Source organism: Hesperophylax consimilis, chromosome 5 (assembly GCF_061612785.1).
Source record: "Hesperophylax consimilis isolate HC1 chromosome 5, BYU_Hcon_1.0, whole genome shotgun sequence".
Classification (NCBI taxonomy): Eukaryota; Metazoa; Arthropoda; class Insecta; order Trichoptera; family Limnephilidae; genus Hesperophylax; species Hesperophylax consimilis.
In genome coordinates, this window is record NC_142840.1 from 23,297,604 (window position 1) to 23,317,192 (window position 19,589).

At 32.7% G+C, this 19,589-nt stretch overlaps 1 protein-coding gene across 2 annotated transcripts in view; it reads left to right on the forward strand.

Moving 5' to 3' along the window:
* LOC149423660 (breast carcinoma-amplified sequence 3 homolog) overlaps positions 1-19,589 on the forward strand; it is a 58,373-nt gene that overhangs the window by 31,592 nt on the left and 7,192 nt on the right. For both annotated transcript variants that reach the window (XM_089631704.1, XM_089631703.1), the window contains exons 11-12: positions 9,830-9,960; positions 17,948-18,121. In XM_089631704.1, coding sequence (XP_089487830.1) covers positions 9,830-9,960; positions 17,948-18,121 — 305 coding nt within the window. The remainder of the gene's footprint in view (positions 1-9,829; positions 9,961-17,947; positions 18,122-19,589) is intronic.

Genomic DNA, 19,589 nt, shown 5'->3' on the forward strand with positions numbered 1-19,589 from the left:
AACAAAAGATATGCCGACAAAGACAAACTAGATAAGTAGGTATTTTTTTAATATTATTTTCGTAAATAGCCCTTGCAACACAATCATGTCGTAAACCACCCGCCTTGGTTTTCCCCCTATACTATGTAGGTGCGAAATCTGTAAAGAAAAAGCTAGCAAAGTTACAACAAAGTGTCAAAAGGGTCGGACACCCAGTACGGTCGTAATAAAATTTAAAGATCATCATTATCAACATTTTTACAAAGTGTCAATACAGTAGAACCTCGTTAATTCGAAATCCACGGGACATCAAAAATCAAATTTCGAATTAACGAATTCCCACGTAATTCGAATTTTTATGAAAAAAAAAATACGCCGAAAATCGATTTTCTCGGCCGCCTCTTCAAATCCGGGTGGTATTTTAGTTGTAAATTCGTATTAATACCAATTATTTCTTTATTTTCGCGGCCGATTACCGTAGCGGTGGGCCCTTTAAATTCAGATAATCGCAATAAATTCGTAAAAATGCTATATTTTTACGCGTTAATCGAGATTTCACTGCCGATTTCGGTCGCGGCCTACCCTTTAAATTGAGATATTCGTAAAAATACGATATATTTCCGCGTAAATCGAGATTTCGCGGTAATTTTCCGTCGCAGCTGGCCCATTATTTCAAATATCTGAATTTAAATTCGTAAAAATACGATATATTTCCGCGTAAATCGAGAATGCGCGGCCGATTTCCGTCGCGGCCTACCCTTTAAATTAAGATATTTGATGTAAATTCGTAAAAATATGAAATATTTCCGCGTAAATCGAATTTTATCGGCAGTTTTTCTTCGCGGCCGGCCTTTTATGTTCAGATATTTGAAGTAAATTCGTAAAAATATTTCATATTTCGGCGTGAATCGATATTTTTCGGCCGATTTCCGTCGCGCCGTATTTTTTAACTCGGATATTCGAAGTAAAGTTAGTAAAAATACGATATATTTCAGCGTAAATTGAAATTTCGCGTCCGATTTCCGTCGCGGCGGGCCCTTAAAAATTCAGATATTCGAAATAAATTCGTAAATATACGATACATTTACGCGTAAATCGAAATTTCGCGGCCGATTTTTGTCGCGGCCGACCCTTTAAATACAGATATTTGGTGTAAACTCGTAAAACTACGACATATGTCCGCGTAAAACGTATTTTCTCGGCCCTTCAAACTCGGATATTCGAAATAAATTTGAAAAAATACAACATTCCAGTGTAAATCGATTCAGATTTACAAAATAATAATACTAATTAGGACGATGTATAACCACGTAAAAATACATTTTTCGGCGTTTTACCGCCACGGCTGACTTTTTAGATTCAGATTTACGAAATATTATGATTTATTTTCGCAAAAATCAATTTTTTTCGAATTTCACGAACAAATTTTCGTGCGCGGACAAAAATAAATTTAGAATTACGAATAAATGAATTTCGAATTAAAAAAAAATTTGTATGAAAAAATTTTTCTGGGGAAATTTTTTTGGCGAAAATTTCGAATTACGCGTTTTTTCGAATTATCGGGGTTCTACTGTACTTACTTTTGTTTATTTGTCTATTTTTGTCTGGTCTTTTCATTTGTACACAAATTGTCTTCAGGCGAAATATCATAAATTTGTAATAAGTGTATTTTGTTTTGAATAGATCATTGTGGTGCAAGGAAATAATAAATGCTTTAGATGACGGAATTCCCTTTATTTATGTATCTGTTCTAATTTTCTGGCGTAGATGAAAATCGTGTTAGAAAAATAAAATTTTGAACGATATGTCCTTATACCAAATAAAACATATCAGGGAAAAATATAGAAACTGCCCTGGAAAACCTGGAATTATCAGGGAATTTTGAAATCCGTTTTTTGTGGCCACCCTGTAAAATTACCTGGGGGTCCTTCAGAGCTTTTATATCAAAAAGTCCTCATGACTCAACTCATGAACCAGGTAAGGCTTGCCACTTTTCTTTGCCGTTTTCATGGCCATGGCGTATTGGGAAGGTAAGTATATCGGTCCGCTTCGGAGTGCTCTTTTAACTTATTTTTCAATGGTTGAGTGAGCCGAATCCACCTTATTTTGGTTGTGGCCCTTTACTAAAAATTTGTGAGTGATATATTTTATGTTTTTTAATGTTGTAACAGCATATTTGTACATTGCCATCATAAAGTTATTTTTTTGTTGTCCACAACAATTATCGTTGTAAAAGACAACGTCTATTGGACAGTCAGCTCTGTCATTTAAATGTTGCAGTCATTTCAGCACACAGCTCCCAATCTCAATAACGCTTCTTTTTCCCTGTGTTGGTTCACTCTTCCACGGGTTTTAGACTCGTATTCCTCACCGCAGTTTCGCATCTTTCAGTTTGCTAAAGTTTTTTTTATTATATTTGCCCATTTTAATTTATTTTTTTAACCGGGAGAAATTTTACCCGGGTCAGACATTTTGGCATATATGCCGGTTTGTTTTAGTTGAGGCTGCTATAAACGCTTATGTTAAGTGCAAACCGTATTATCTGCCGATAAGTCATACAGTAAGTCATATCTGGGTAATAATAAAAATCTACTATTGTGAGATAATTCAGTTTTACTTACATGATAGACGCATTTCCCCCTTGAAAGTTTTGAAGCAACTGGCGTATTGCGGAATAGGTCTGTCTTCTGCTAAAAAAAGTGGCGATTCCCGCGTAAATGCATACCGGTCCAACACCATCTGACAAATTTTTATTCAACTATACGACATGCCGGTTCGACATAAGAATAGAAGGGAAAAAAAGAAATTTTTTGACACCAATAACTCAAAAGCTCCATTTTTGCACATATGCCGGTTTGATTTAACAGCGACGATATATGTGACCGATCTATGAAGTTTCACCAAAACATATAACAATTGCTTGCAACAAAACGTGCCGTAGCGTTGGATAATGTTAAAAAGGCTAGCTTTTTAAAGGTTATTTCTGCTGCAGAATATAAAGTGAATTAGAGGTTTTTAACAAATATGTATACAGTTAGCGAAGTGATGTGATTTAGTCGATAATCATGTCGATACCATAGTGTTTATCTTTGTCCTGAGTTATCAATGTTTTTTTAAAATTATTTTTTCAGTTTGGTGACTTATCTCGAGTATGCCAACACTTACCGAGCTTACTTACTACCAGTGGCGGTCAGTTAATATGTGCTCCCGAGCAATTAAGCATCTGCTCTTTTTCAGCAAATGTTCCGCTTACAGCTTTCTTCGTTACAAGCATACAAGATAAAACATCTCATTATGAGATTAGTGATGTTCAGATTAGTTATTGTCAGTTCAGTCAGTTGCCGGGCATTGTCTGTTGAATTTAAAACCTTTCTTGCTCAGCGAAAGTTTTGAAGATTAATTGCAGGTTATATCGATCATATATATATCAATTATTAATAAGGTAAATCAATTGCAGGTTATACCAACTTATGAATACTTTAGTGATTGTTCATCGTATACATTAAAAATGAGTTTGAATGTGGAATATATTAAGAACAATAGGTCGAGTTTTGAAAACAAAGTGATAATAAAAAAAGCCGGTCCACCTAAACCTGAAATAATTATAAAACAAGAGTGCAAATCTGGATCGAAGAAGTTTACTCGATCATTTAACAAAACAATTTATAACAAAGCTTCGTGGCCGTGGCTCTGTGGATGTGATCAATCTAATAGTTTATTTTGTTTTCCGTGTTTAATTTACGATGACAATCAGCGGTGTTACTGATTTATCTCCCCTTTCTGAAAAAATTAAAAATCATAATTCTTGTCATTTACATGTACAAAAAGTTATGAGTCTAAAGATTTTAGGAAAAGTTGCTATCAAAATGCAATTGGATTCAGGCTATCGTGCACAAATTAAACACCATAACGCTAGTTAATAAAAATAGATACATCCTGTCCAAACTTATTGACTGAGTAAAATTTTGTGGTGCATTTGAATTAGCTATGCGTGGACATGACGAAAAAAGTTATTCAGTTAATCCCGGAGTGTATCGTCATTTAATTGATTTTGTGGTCGAACTTGATACGGCAATGAAGCAACATATGAAACCCGACTCTATATTCAAGGGTACTTCAAAGATAATACAAAATAAAATATTAGATGCAATTTTGGAAGTGTATCACAGCGAAGTAAAATTACACATTTCAAAGTGTGTTTTCGTAACAATTCAAGCGGATGAAACGACTGATGTATCCACAGTTATGCAAATGGTAATGATTATTCAGTACGAACGGAATGGCGAAATCTATGAACGGTTTTAGAAGTATTTAACACCAACATCCCACTGTGTCATTGTGTTATCAGATTCGCTGTTTCAAGAACTTGACATTTTAAATATATCTCCGAAGCAATTAATTGCTCAATGCTACGACGATGCTTCAGTAATATTATATATATTACACTGCCGATTACATATGGAGTTCCACAAGGAAGCATACTGAGGCCCGTTCTTTTTACTATTTACATAAATGAAATTTGCAGCATGAAAATAGAGGGTGACATAGTTAGTTATGCTGATGACACAGTTTTACTCTTTAAATCTAAGGATTGGAATAATGTATATAACATAGCGAATTTGGGAATCTCGCAAGTGAAAACATGACTAGACTCAAACATACTTACACTAAACATATCGATAACAAAATTCACAACACACAGTATAAATAGCACGGGACAGCCAAAAAAATACACAACACCAACATCTGCGATTGCCCTCCTCTAGAAAAAACAGAACAAATAAAGAATCTAGGAATTGTAATTGACCATAACCTTAGATGGATACCTCACATCAAATAAACTCCTCGAAACAATACATATTTTCCTAAACATAAGAAACATATATAAAATAAAACAATTGAAAACAATATATTTTGCACTTTGCCAATCAATAATAGAATATGAAATTATTGCTTGGGGAGTAGCAACAAACTCGGCTATCAATTACATAGAAATCGCACAGAAAACGATCTTAAAGGTAATACTAAAAAAAACATAGACTGACTGTTACAGACCAAATATACAACAGCTGTGACGTACTAGATATATACGCCAATTATACATTAAAACACAGCTAAACTACATTTTTCACAAAAAAAAAACAAATTTCAACATTCACAAAATATCACTAACAGACCAGTTAGACAAGCGTACAAAGAAAACATAAAAACTCCGACAGTAAATACAAGCTTTGGACAAAGACACTATCAATACCATGCTATAAAAGCATTCAACAGTCTAACACTTGAAAATAAAATTGAGGAAAACAAAAATAAATTCAGACACAAAATTACAAAATGGATTAAAGAACAAAAAAGACAATATTACCAAAATTTCATAACATAAGATAAGAAAAACCTACACGTAACACACAAAACCAATATAAAACACACATCACTCACAAACACTCAAAATTATATTTTATATGTATTATTTTCTCTTTAAATGTATTATGTATATTATATTTTTATAATATAAAATGAAGGCCTCAGCACGGGTAAGCCACCCAGTGAGGCCAACATTACTGGATAACTCTGAAATGTAAAAAATATTGTAACAAATTAAAAAAAAAATGTGTGGGAAAATTTGCAGGGTTAGGCTAAAATTCAAAATACGTTTTCTTATGCTCATTATATCCACTGCTACGCCCACCAACTAAATTTAATTGTAAAAAAAAAGTGTGTCCCAAAGTAAAGAAGTGAAAATGTTTTTTTCGAATTTGCACACATTCCCCAAGTTTTGTTCGCGGTCGTCGAAGCGAACAGATATGTTAAATGAAATAGTGAAACGCAAAATTCCCTAAGTTTATTAAAAATTCCCTAATTTTAATATAAGGACAATTAAAACTGTTGATACTAATCGCGAATCCCTAATCGAGTGCATGGAGACGATTTTGGAATCCGACAATGACAGCGATACTATCAATAAAGCTCAATGATATGCTCTTACACTTCCTCAAAGATGAAGCATTTATTTATTGGTTAATGTTGGTTTGATGTTTTGCCAGATTGAATCGTCCCTCTCAATTTTTTCACTTAGCAAACCTTTAGGACTTCACACAACAAAATGTACTCACATATTAATTTATTTATTCATTTTCGGGAAATCGACAGTTAACATTTAATCAGTTTGTACATCAGTATTATATAGTAAAATAAAACCAATTATGGATTTCCTCCTTGTGACTTTACTTTACTGAGACAGCATAATATGGAATAAGTAAATTAAATTTGTGAGAAAGGAATATGAATTCAAAAATTTATACGAAACAAAAGATTATATAAAACGAAAAATTTACAAAACAATACATTTATAGCCATGCAGAGAGGTTGTAGATATAAATCAAATCATAATAGAGATATTAACAATAGAGACATAAACATTATTCTCAAACCATCAGAGAAATATTATTTTATGGACCTTTTGTATTTGGTAAGTTCGCAACTGAAAATATCAACCTTGGATAATACGCATATTAATACTAATTTAAAATAAACATCATCAAGTTTTCGTTATATTGAGTTTCGCTAAAGCCGGTTTTAACTATACATAATATATATGTTTTATAAAATAATTTTAAATATTTTACAACATTATTTGATAATGTGAGCCTCACGGGGTGATAAGGCCCCATTTTATAATTTAATAATATTAAATAAAAAGATAATATCAAATAAAAAATTTAAACAAAACTGAGATAAAATAAAATAAAATGACAAAGGCGGTAATGAAAAATATAAAAAATCGGCAAATATTATATGAGGTATGGTTGTATATGAGTCGTATAGTTCCTATCTACGATAAGTCCACTATTTTCCAAAAATGAACTAATGATGCAGTTTTACTCTAGCGGCTCTTTAGCACACTAATCAAATATCAATGAGTTCAAAACGGCCGTAAAATCCTACGAAAAGTGGATTTAAAAATCGCAATGAGTTCCAAAAAACGATAAATCCACGGAGCAGTATGTTCCAAAAGCCGATAAGTCCACCTCTCGTGTAGGCAGCCAATGAGCGAGAAAGATTTCGTCCAGGCAGCCAATGGGGGGGAAGCATTTTTCAAATTCTAACATGGCCGCTGAAGCAGTTGTTTTGTAAAAGTGTCTGCCTTTTTATACGTTTTTACAGCTAAATAATGTCCGATCTAACCACAAATGTTGTTCAAGTGGCGGGTAATACATCTAGAAAGCGAGTCATCATCAAGGAATCTTGGAAAAAACACGTGGATAGCCGTAATATAGGTCCTTAAAAATCTCCTATTTTGAGTGGAATCATTCATTGAGAGTCAGTCATTACTGGGTGTTCCCAAAACTTCGCTCAGTTGTTTTTAATAATTTTTAAGTTTGTATTTATTGTTTTCAAGTTTAATTTTTATTACAGTTGTTTATTATTATTTCTAATAATAAGTAAGGTACACAATACTATTAACAAATTAACAAAAGTTTTTATTTTATTTGTTTATTTCTTGTAATAAGTAAGGTACATAAATATTATTGGCAAATTAACAAAAGTTTTTTTAATAAAAATAATACACTTGTTTTGTTTAAAACCACGAGTTTTTACTAAGAATTAATAATTTAAAATCCTCGATTTTTGGGTAAAAAATATCTGTTTTTGAATTTATCGAGATGAATACAAAAAAATATTATCATCATAAAATTGCTACATTTCTTTAATCATTTTAATAATATATATTGTTCTATAATTTAGTTTATTCGCACAATAGCTTTTGAATTTATTGTGATAAATACAGAAAAATTGTAATCACAAAATATTTGCATTTCCTTTTTTATAATATTGTTGTGTTTTGTTCTATAATTTAGTTGATTGGCACAATAGTTTTTGAATATTTTGTGATAAATACAGAAAAATCGTAATCATAAAATATCTGCATTTACTTTTTTATAATAATATTATGTTTCGTTCTATAAATTGGTTTTGTTTAATTCTTAAATATTGCAATAATTGTTTACTTTTGTTTAGAGTACAAAAAATATTTTGTTTATTTTTTTAGGAAAACAATAAAAAAATTATTTTTAGGTTTTCTTTTTGTAAACACATATTCTAATCCATCGTATATTTTTGTAAAAAAACTTATGAAAAAAAAAATCGAAAAAAAAATTACGTAAGTACATTTGTATTTTATTTTATTTTTCTTCTATGCACTTTTCTTAACTAACTTTTGTTAAAAAAAATAATTATTAAATATTTTCTTTTCCTTTAAATCAAATTTTTTGCTGGCCCTATACTTGTCATTCACATTTCAACGGTGTTGAGAAACAAACACCGATAAGTCACAGGCTGTGAGTTCCTATATACGATTAATTTGACAGTTACTTTCAAATGCCGATAAGTCCATCATTATTTACGTAATTACTCCTAAACTATTAAGAAATTCATGGTTTTTTCTTATTATTTACATCCGTAGTTTGATAACAAAGCCCACTTAATAAATAATTCTCTAGTTTTTATTTAAAAAACGTTGTAATTAAAAAATATCAATTTGCCAACATTTCACGAAAGTGGACTTATCGTAGATAGGAACTATACGACTCATATTATAATGATGTGTGTATTAGGTATAAAATATGTTTCATTCGTTTACGTTAAAAAAATGTTACAATATTATTACTTTAATTAAACACAAATACAGTGAAATCTGTGTAACTACTTACCTACATGGCATTCTACTAAAATAATTTATGATATGTCGGTAGCCCACATAATAATAATATTTGGATGGTTTGTATAGCGCCGTTTTTGTGCAAAATCACCTCAAGGGTGTTGTACAAATATATTATAATACATTTGGTACAAATATATAATACATTTCTACAATGATCTATGTTATTACTAACTATACAGGGTGTATCGGCACGTACCCGACAAACTTTAACCAGCTATTCCTTAGCACATTTGGAGTAAAAAATGTTATGGGCACTTGCTGTCCGGTAACATTTTTTTTTAAGGTATTAATGGTGTCATCTGATAAACGGCTTCTGATATTGGACACAAGGTAGCCAGCGTCTGAAAAAGCTCCTTCAGCTTCCACGCTGGTTGGCACAATAGTCATTAGCGCATTGTAAGTGAATTGAAGGTATGTGCCTTTTAATCCACCGGACTCGAAGTAATTGAGGGTAAATCTATAGTTGCTCTCTTTCAGCTTTAAAAGATCTTGAATAACCATCATTTTTAGTGTCTTGCCGTAATTCATAACCATTAATTTGATAGAATTAGACGATGTTGGTAAGTTAAAACCCCCGGTTTTAAAAAGATCTCGCAAATCCGACGAGGTACAGAAAACTCGGAATGGTAAACCATCTTTAGACACCATTCGTGATACCCTCTTTTCGACGGTATTGTTTTCGCTTGAAAAATGGCCAGTGATTTTATTTGTTGATGGTTGAGGTTTACAATGAGCCGATGTGGAAGAACTGGACGGCGATGCAGTTGTAGAAGCTTCTCTGTAATCCCGCCAGTCCAGAGGAAACCCGCAAAATTTTCGACCGAGATTAGTCCCGCAAAATGTCTGCGGGATCTCGGTATTTTGGGATCCCGGTATACCGGGATTGCATTCCCTAGTTGAGCCCCACCCAAACATGAATAGCGCACTCGCTGAGCAGAGTGAAACAGCAGCTGTTTTTTTAAATACCTATTGTCCAAATTTATCAGCGTTCGGGCATCTTCTTAATTGGTCTGCCGTTTTGATAGTCCATGCAGTTTGGTCGTAGCACGACGACAGTCAATTGTTTATCTATGGTTAACGCCATGTGTTCTTAGGTGTAGTAATGAAAAAATCTTTTGTTTCCAGGACCTCCCTATCGCTGCTAGACTCGGATGCTGTGGAAGTGGGAACCGGCCCCACCGTGGCCCGCTCCAATCCCGTCAACATGCCCGGAGCCCGACCCATCGTCCCAGTTCTCATAGAATCCGGATCTGCCAGTAAGTACACACCTAATTAACCCATTGGCCTCAAACGACGCCGTCCCGGCGGGTCTGGTGTCGTCGGCTTAAAAACGAAAAAGGGATACATTATTGACATCTGTGTTTAAAATTTTAAATGCTAATCGCTCTGTAGATAATTAAGCATTCATTTCGTAGTAATTGGCAGGACTCCGTTGGTACAGTTTTTTCCTGATATTTACGATTGAAATTTTGTTATATTTCAGCGTCATTGAATTTTTTTTAAAATAGCGTGTGGTTCGGGAATTGACAAGCTTGTTCGTAAAATGCGTGGTGGGCGGCTAACATCAGCCCAAATTGAAATAAAATATATTATGGTCATAAGTATGATTAATGTGAAACTTTTCTTAATCCAATTATAAAAAAAAGAAAAAAAAAAGATTTTTATATCCTCGTTTAATCATATTATTATTATTTTTTAAAAAACTGCATATATTTTTACATACCTTAATTCAATGAACGAGTAAATTTAAAAAAATTGTTTCGTTTGCATGTTTAGTTTAAAAGTTATGTAAGATTTAGTACACCACTGCAGATTTAAAACTTCGGTACAAAACAATTCGGAGGCCAATGGGTTAACACATTATATAAGGCCACTTTTTTATCATTTGCCGTCTTTCGTGGGTTGTGCCTCAATGCTGTGAAAAGCATGTTTAAGTATCTGTATAAAAAGTACATACACGTGTCCCAAAAGTTAACGTTATTCCGTTGGAGGTCTGATAGGCCAGCTCATGATGGACCAGAATATCAAAATATGATTTTAGTAAACTTAATTAGTTTTCAAGATAATTCCACTTTTATGTATTTCTTGAATATCGACACCTTAGGACTGCAATAGATAAGCAGCTTGTAGCAGCCGTTGTGGGCAGCATAAATACTGTTGTCTTGCTGACGTGTCGAGCTATCAGTTTTCGAGTGCGACAGCCACAAAATTTCATATTCTAAGATTCTAATTTGCTGAATAGCCCTGTTATTGATCACAGTCCAAAATAAAACTAACAGCGCCCATATATTTTTTCCCGATTAATGATAATATTCAGATCAAAAAAAAGTTAAAGAAAGTAAGTAAAAAATAAGTAAGTAATTAAAAAGTACTATGCATTCTCGGATAAATATTGCAGAACTGTAAGTGGTTAACTATACACATAATGTAACATTTTATAACTAAATAAAATGTATATAAATCTGTACCTTAAAGCAGTAGTCTCCAACCTTTTTGTCGCCGCGGACCGGTCAACGTCTGAAAATTTTACCGCGGCCCGCTGAGGGTGGTTAAATTAAATGTTAATATTCTAGAACGTCATGTGTCAGCAAGGGTCGTGCGAAGTTTTTTTTTACTTTAACGGTATTGTGTTGGCGGTTACTTAGCGTAAAGATGTTTTCGCTAGAATTCGCTATATGGGGGTTGGGGGCCACTGCCTTGAAAGGATGAACCACGGTCCAAGTCCACTTTTTGGTGCTTTTGAATTGAATATGCAGAAAAATTTTCTGTATTTCATTACAACAATAACATAACATATACAACAATAACATTCAATGACAGCTGTCATGTTTTTATTTCACTCTTGAAATATCTCAAAATAAAATAAATTCTAGCTAAAATCTAAATATCTATATTTTAATAGCTTTAATAGTGAAGTGAAGTTATACTAATTAATATTTCGTGCCAAAATGACTACACGAGCAACTGCAAAAACACTAAATACTACGGACACCCAACTCCTCCAACTTCTTGACAAAAAGTTTGAAGAATTTAAGGTACAATTTCTGGAAATCATCAGAAACGAGTATAAAGAAGAAATCGAGGAATTAAAAAATAAAATATTAACTCTAGAAAAAAAATTGATACAAAAAAAAACAACAACCTTGAAAAAACTCTGGAACAAAACGCCGTAATACAAAGTGAATTTAAAGAATTACAAAAACAATTGGATGCTAACGAACAACACGCATGCATTAATAACATAGAGATCATTGGGATACCAGAAAAAAAACAAGAGAACCTGACGGAGATTATCAAAAGGATCTATTCAGAATTAAATATAGTAAGCGACGACATTGAATACGCCACCCGAGTCACCCCCAAGGAGAAGATTGAAGGAAGACCGCGGAATATTATAGTAAAACTAAAGGGCAGGAAACAGAAAGACGAAATCATAGCAGCAATCCGGACAAGAAGGGGCCTAACAGCAGAGGATATTGACTTTAATGGAAAACAACGGATCTATATAAATGAACATTTAACTCATAAAAACAAAGTACTCTACAAAAAGGTCAGAGAGTTTACCAAAATTAATAAATTCAAATTCTGTTGGATCAAAAATTGTAAAATTTATGTAAGACTTAATGAAAACACAAATCACCATTGCATAAATAATTATAATGATCTAGAAAAACTAAAAACATACAATATTTCCATCAACTAACTTTCCAGCAACTTTATATTAACTGCACTATATACTTAATACAATGGAATCTTTAGAATTATACTATCAAAACTTAAGAGGTCTCAGAACCAAGACACATATTTTTCTTCAAAATGTATTATTAAACAACTATGACATTATATGTCTCAGTGAAACATGGCTTAACAATTCAATCTTTAATGAGGAACTTTTCGATCCACGGTACCATATTTACAGACGAGATAGAGATTATCATAACCTCAATCAAAATCGCGGTGGTGGAGTTTTAATTGCAGTCAAAAGTAAATTAATTTCTGATCAAAAACTAGAATGGGATTCTGAAGCGGAAGACATATGGGTAACTATATCACTTCCTGGTAAAAAAATTCACATATGTACTTCATACATCCCACCTGACAATAAACATCTTATAAATATTACTTCTCACATAAACAAAGTATCACAGATTATGACGGATAACAATAATGACAGTTTCATTATAGTGGGAGACTACAACCTACCTCACTTACTTTGGTTACCAATAAATGACAACTGTGATTATATGTACACTGAACCCATCAATTCATTAAATCCCGCCCATTTTAACTTTATAGAATTTTTATCATTTAATAATCTGCAACAATATAACTCTCAGAGTAATAATATAAATAATCGCATTCTTGATTTAGCTCTAAGTAACATACAACTGAAAATTACTCACAATAACATTTCATTAGTACCAGAAGATGTTTATCATAAAACACTGCTAATTTCAATTCCTATTAAAAATAAAAATAAAAACCTGAAAACTAACACAAAGCAAGTATTACAATTTAGAAAAGCAGATTATTCAATGATAAACACAAAACTAAACGAAATTGATTGGGATCATAATCTGAACCATCTGAATACTCAATCCGTAACTGACGTCTTCTACAACATATTGAACAATATTAAAATAAATTACATACCAACTAAACCAGCAAGAAATTATAATTATCCGCCATGGTATACATCATCTCTCATAAAAATAATTAAAGAAAAAAATAAATATCATAAATATTTCAAAAAATTTCAAAATCCACGTGACTACCAAACGTTTTCACTCTTAAGATCTAGACAAAAACGAATTGCACAAGAACTCTACATTAATTATATACTTACTGCTGAAAGTAACATGAATGGTAATCCTAAACTCTTCTGGAATCATTTCAATAATATGAAAAAAAACACAATCGTCCCTTCCAAGGACGATGCATCTAGATGACAAAATAGCTGAAAATGGCCAAGATGTATGTAATATTTTTATGGAATATTTCCAATCAGTTTTCATAAAAGATAATAACCTACCAACATTTGACATACCAGAAAACACAAATAACATAAATATCACCACGGTTAATTCACACGAGAAATAGTCTTAAAAGAAATACAAGCTCTTGACATAAACACAAGCGCGGGGTGTGATGATATTCCGTCATACTTTATAGTTAATTGTGCTGAAACACTCGCTAAACCTCTCTGCATTATATATAATAAATCAATGAACGAAGGCACGGTACCTGAAATATGGAAAAGAGCATATGTAACACCAATCCACAAAAATGGCGAAAAAAATAATGTTAAAAATTATCGTCCGATTTCAAAACTAACAATATTCAGTAAGTTAATGGAAAAAATTGTTTACCAATACCTAAGTCCACAACTCAATCACATCATAACAACAAAACAACATGGTTTTACAAAAGGCAGAAATGTGGAAAGTAATCTCGTTCTTCTTACCGAATTCATTGTTGGTCACATGGACAATCGCACTCAAGTAGATATCATTTATACAGACTTTGCCATAGCATTTGATAAAATTAATCAAAAATTACTACTAAGAAAACTTTGGGCATTAGGTATACGTGGTAATTTATTTCGTTGGGTTACATCTTATATACTTAACAGATCACAGGCAGTAGCAATAAAGGGCTTTGTATCAGACTTCAATCAAATTTCCTCAGGGATCCAACAGGGTTCACATCTCGGACCATTATTTTTCATTTTATATATTAATGATTTGGTCAATGTTGTAAAAAACTCTGAAATAGAATTATTTGCTGATGATGCTAAGCTATACAAGCCAATAAAAAGTCTAAACGATTGTATTAATTTACAACATGATTTAAACAATGTAGCTACCTATTGCCAACAAAATCAATTATTTCTAAATGTTTCAAAATGTCATCACATTGTCTTTTCCAGAAATAAAAATAAAACATTATTTAATTATTCTTTAAATAACATCAACATTGCAACAGTCTTAAATATTCATGATCTTGGAATAACTCTTGATAATAAACTTCAATATAACCTTCATATACAACAAATCACAAATAAGGCTGCTAAAATGTTAGGTTTCATCATTAGAAACACAAAACTTTTTAATAACATCAATATCATTAAGCAACTCTACTTTGCCTACGTACGAAGTCATCTGGAGTTTGCATCAATTGTTTGGTCTCCATTCTATAAAATCCACATAAACAAAATCGAAGCAATTCAAAACAAATTCCTAAAATATCTCTGTTACAGGTCATTTGTAAGATTTAATAATTATGCAGAGGCAGCTTCGTACTTTAAAATTGATTCATTAAGTGTACGAAGGCATCATGCAGATGCTCTATTCCTATATAAATTAATTAATAATAATATTCAATGCCCAGAGTTGCTAAATAATATTAAATTTAATGTGCCTGCACGTTTAACACGGTCTTCTATCCTGTTTAAAATCGATCAAAGCAAAACGAACTGTAGACAAAATTCTTGCCTGAACAAAATATGTAATAATTACAATAACATATTATTCAATATCGACATCTTCAATTGCGAATTTACTAAATATAAAATGACCTTAAAAGAGTATTTCACTGATGTTTCTTGAATTGATGTTTCTGATGTTTATGTTTCTAGTATTTATATATTTATAATCCTGTTATGGTATGATTTATATGCACAACATTGTCTTCTTATGGTTATGGTTATGATATGATTTATATGCACAATATTGTTTGTATTCTTATGGTTACCAATGTATCGATAATCTTTTATTTTATATAAATTTTAGTTTTTTTTTCCCCTTTATTTTTGTTGTATTATTTTCTTCTATTATTTTATACAATTCTTTTATTTTATATAATTATAACTTCACATTTCTCATAAATTTAATTATTTTTTCTAATGCTGTCTTACGTAAAGTCACAAGGAGGAAATCCGTAATTGGTTTTATTTTGGCTATTTTACTTATGTACAATCTCTAAAAATGTAAACTGTTGATTTCCCAAAAATGAATAAATAAATAAATTACGTTAGTGGATGAAACACTGATTTTATTAAATTAACTGATTTAACAATGCCTAAACGTCGGATGTCCCTTTTACGGGGTTAATGTTTTAAGAAAAATTCAAATTCAATCATTATCTTAATTCCATAACCACGGGAGCCCAATATACATTGCTTATGCTCCAACAATTTTGCTGTAATACAAGTGTTAATTGGAGGCTTGTTTGTCAAATACCTTAAGTGAAATTCTTCTTAAATACTCTAGGAATCAAAGAATCTTTTTATTAATGTGAAACCGCACAAGAGTCCCAACTACTCCCAGCCGTCTGGAGCCAGTGAGACTATGGCATCCCCAATTTGGATACATTTTTGGCTGAAGGTAGTGGAGAGGGGAAGGAGATGGGTTAGAGGAAGGTGGGAAAATTCTTGGCTATTCAGATCTGTTCACCAAACACGTCCAAAGCCATTTCAAGCAACGATTCATTTCTGAATGGTGGTCTTGCACTAGGGCGATACTGAGAGTATCTCCCACATAATGTGATGCAGGTATACTATATATTATTTTAAATTAGTAATTTGTGAAATAACACAAATTAATCAAATAAAATTTACTTGCGCACGCCGGGATTTGAACCTGAGACCTCCCGAGACTTGTAAGTCGAAAGCCTTTCCCCTCGACCGCGGAGGCCGTCTTGGTCGTTATAGTGTTAAAAAGAAAGTGGTATAAATCTGGAGGATTGTTTGAATTTGATCTTAGAGGTTGCCAGCTTGCGGTAAACAAAACAAAAGAACGAACATTGAAAGCTATTCGAAATTCGTACTTAAATTTACTGTTTCGAATATAATATTTTTAAATAGAAATCTTTTACCGTTGTTTAAAATGGTAACTTTTGAATCATATCAGCTTAACGGCTAGAAACCGAGGGGACAAATGTGTTGGTTTCTTACCGTAGGTAAGTCCTCCATCATTGCACAACCAACATTTTCCACTCAAATAAAAATGTTAAATATTTATTTTTGCACCCATGCCCTCAAGGTGTATCATTTTGGCACCTAGCCGGGGCCCCCTCTGTCATTGGGGCCCTATGAATGGATACTACATAAACGTTAAGTAAAGTTGTGCATGACAACAATATTATAATGATGACGTGTTATGTTTCAAGTAACCTTTAAATTTATCATGTATACCTTAATAATAATTGGATGATTTGTATAGTTCCGTTTTCTTGACAAAATCATCTAAAGGGCGATTTAAATATTAGGTAGGTACTGTGATTGCTCGGGTGGCGGGCTCGGGCCTGATGATTTAAACCCCCCTGAACCGGGCATGAGTTGTAGCCCCCCTCAGGCTGGGGACCCCGCGTGGCCCAAAGGGTAATCACGGGACTGCAAGGGGGCCCCAGACTCGCCCAGCAGCCAGGGGTCTAGTCAGCATTTGCTGAAATGCTGACCGTTAAATCCACCCCTGCTCATCAGCTGATGTTCCCAATATTGATCAAGAGTAATTCTTTTTGTTTAGTTATAATTGCTATAGTTAATATTGTTTTATTATAGCTCTAGACTAGCGCTATGCTAATGTTCTTATGTACACAAATAAATAATAATCATTTCTTCATATTTTTTATTATCCGCCTTTCCTTTGTAGGAGAACTTTGGTTCCTTTCATTAAATATTTTGATATTTCATAAAAACATGCTGTTCTGTGAAAAAATACAATTTACTCAAATGGACTTCCTTGTTTTATCTACAGGATGTTTTTAACTTTGTGTTCTTCCGCGTGAATGTGTTAGAGTATAAAATACAGGAGTCCTTTTATTTCTAATATTCATCAATTGACATGTTTGTCTTAACTATTGTCAAAATGAATTAAATTATGAAATTCACCATTCGCAGATCTTAATTATTGCAGTAAGTAAAAAAGTTATAGAGTTTCAAACATCCAGAAACACAAAAATCACTTTCCTGAACAAAATTCCACAGTGGACTTCCGTGGTTTATCCTATAAGGTACAGAAATAAGACAGATATTGGACAGTTAAAGGCTGGCAATGGCAAAAAATTAAAATATCTTGTTGGTTCTTTGCTGTGATTTAGTACTCCATCAGCTAAGGTGGAGAGATGCATATCAAGAGAAATACATGTTCTTTATTAGATTATTATACAGCTGTCAGATTTCACTATTTTTCCATAAATTTGTTTTAGTCTTATGAATGATCTAAATTATGTATTTATTTAAAGGTTCCTTGGAGCACTCTCCCCGTTTATCGGATGCCTTCCGCAAGCAGTCCTCTCTGGCGGCCGGTACGGGGGACGCCGAGTCCCTGACAGGGCGGGGTGCTGGGAACTCCGGGGGCGCCATGGAGGGCCGCCTCAAGGAGGACCTGGCCGAGGCCATGAAGGAAACAGAACAAGGTCAGAAAAACCCCATTCTACTGGTTTTAGGCCCTGCACAAGTCTCATCCTTACTTTATCAACCGACTTACATTTCCACCACAAAATATTCATGTTTCATACATTACATTATTATTATTGATTTTCTTTCACGAATGTTTTACGCAACATTTTTGTTGTTGATAGTTAATTTTTAGAATGACGTCATGGTAGTCAACCATCCCCAAAAATTCTTAAGTTATTAAAATTTAAATATTGAAGAAAATATTAGTGATTTCTAAACGAAAATCTGAAACAGAAAAATCAGAAAAGGAAACGGTCACATCTGGGACTCGAACCCAGGACCCTTGTCTTTCCGGGACAGTGCTCTACCAACTGAGCTAATGGGACCCTATTCCCCTCGGTCAATTTTAACTGTATCATACTTTGAATAAGAACTACTAACATTGTCTTCATTTTTTCACTGCACATTTTTATTGGCAACTATCTTTATGTATGATCGCAAGATTCAACCCGAACTAAATGCAATCCAGACAGTTATTGTTGAAGACATTGTAAAATGAACTTGACCTAATTTATTTAACTGTTGAAAATTTTGGATTTATTCTGTGTAAACATTGCCAGTTTTAGAGGTGTAAAATGTTTACTAATCAATTTTTTGTATGTGTCTATCCCGGGGAATATTAAACTGAGAATATCCTGTTTCAACACAGTCTCAGTGAAATATTTCATGTAACATTTATACTGATACAAGCAAGAAAAAAGAACTTCTTTACTGTAAATATATTGAAATGATTTTTATTTTTTATTTCGTTTCATTCGTTTATTAGTCTGGCTTTTTTGATAAATATAATTGTTCATTATTCAGTTGATAAAAATAACTAGATAAAAGTGAAAACCTAATAAAAATCACTTGAGACTTCGACACGTGTTCGTATTCATATTGTGCCCTAAAAATAAAATATATTATATATATATTTTCTTACAAAAATTCTTTCTTGTTATTTATCATAAGTCTCCGTTACTTGAAAAACCTTTTCCTTCCTTCATTATATATATTTTGTTTGGAATCTGATATAATGATTTCAGCTGTACAACATTGAGAATGAATCTGTTCTATCTTAACAATGAAATAACATTCTGTGCTGGACATTGTGGTATTCTGGATGGTTTCATCACATCATATGACTTATTTCCTCTGCTTCATCATGTCTTATCACCAGCTTCCTTGATTATAGTCCTATAATGTTTTGGTTCAGTTTGAAAAGAGTGAGTATGTGAGTGTAATATCGCCTCACCGCACTTATGTTAAGTATACAGGATGTTGTTGTTGGCATGAGCTGTTGGATGCACATCTTGAATAATGATCATTTAACCCCTGTATATAATACAAGGGGGAGGTGGAGGGAAGAATGAGCCAAAGGCATTCATTATTTACTAACTTCTTGATTTTTTTATTTTTAACTTGTTAATATGCTCGACTGACGAA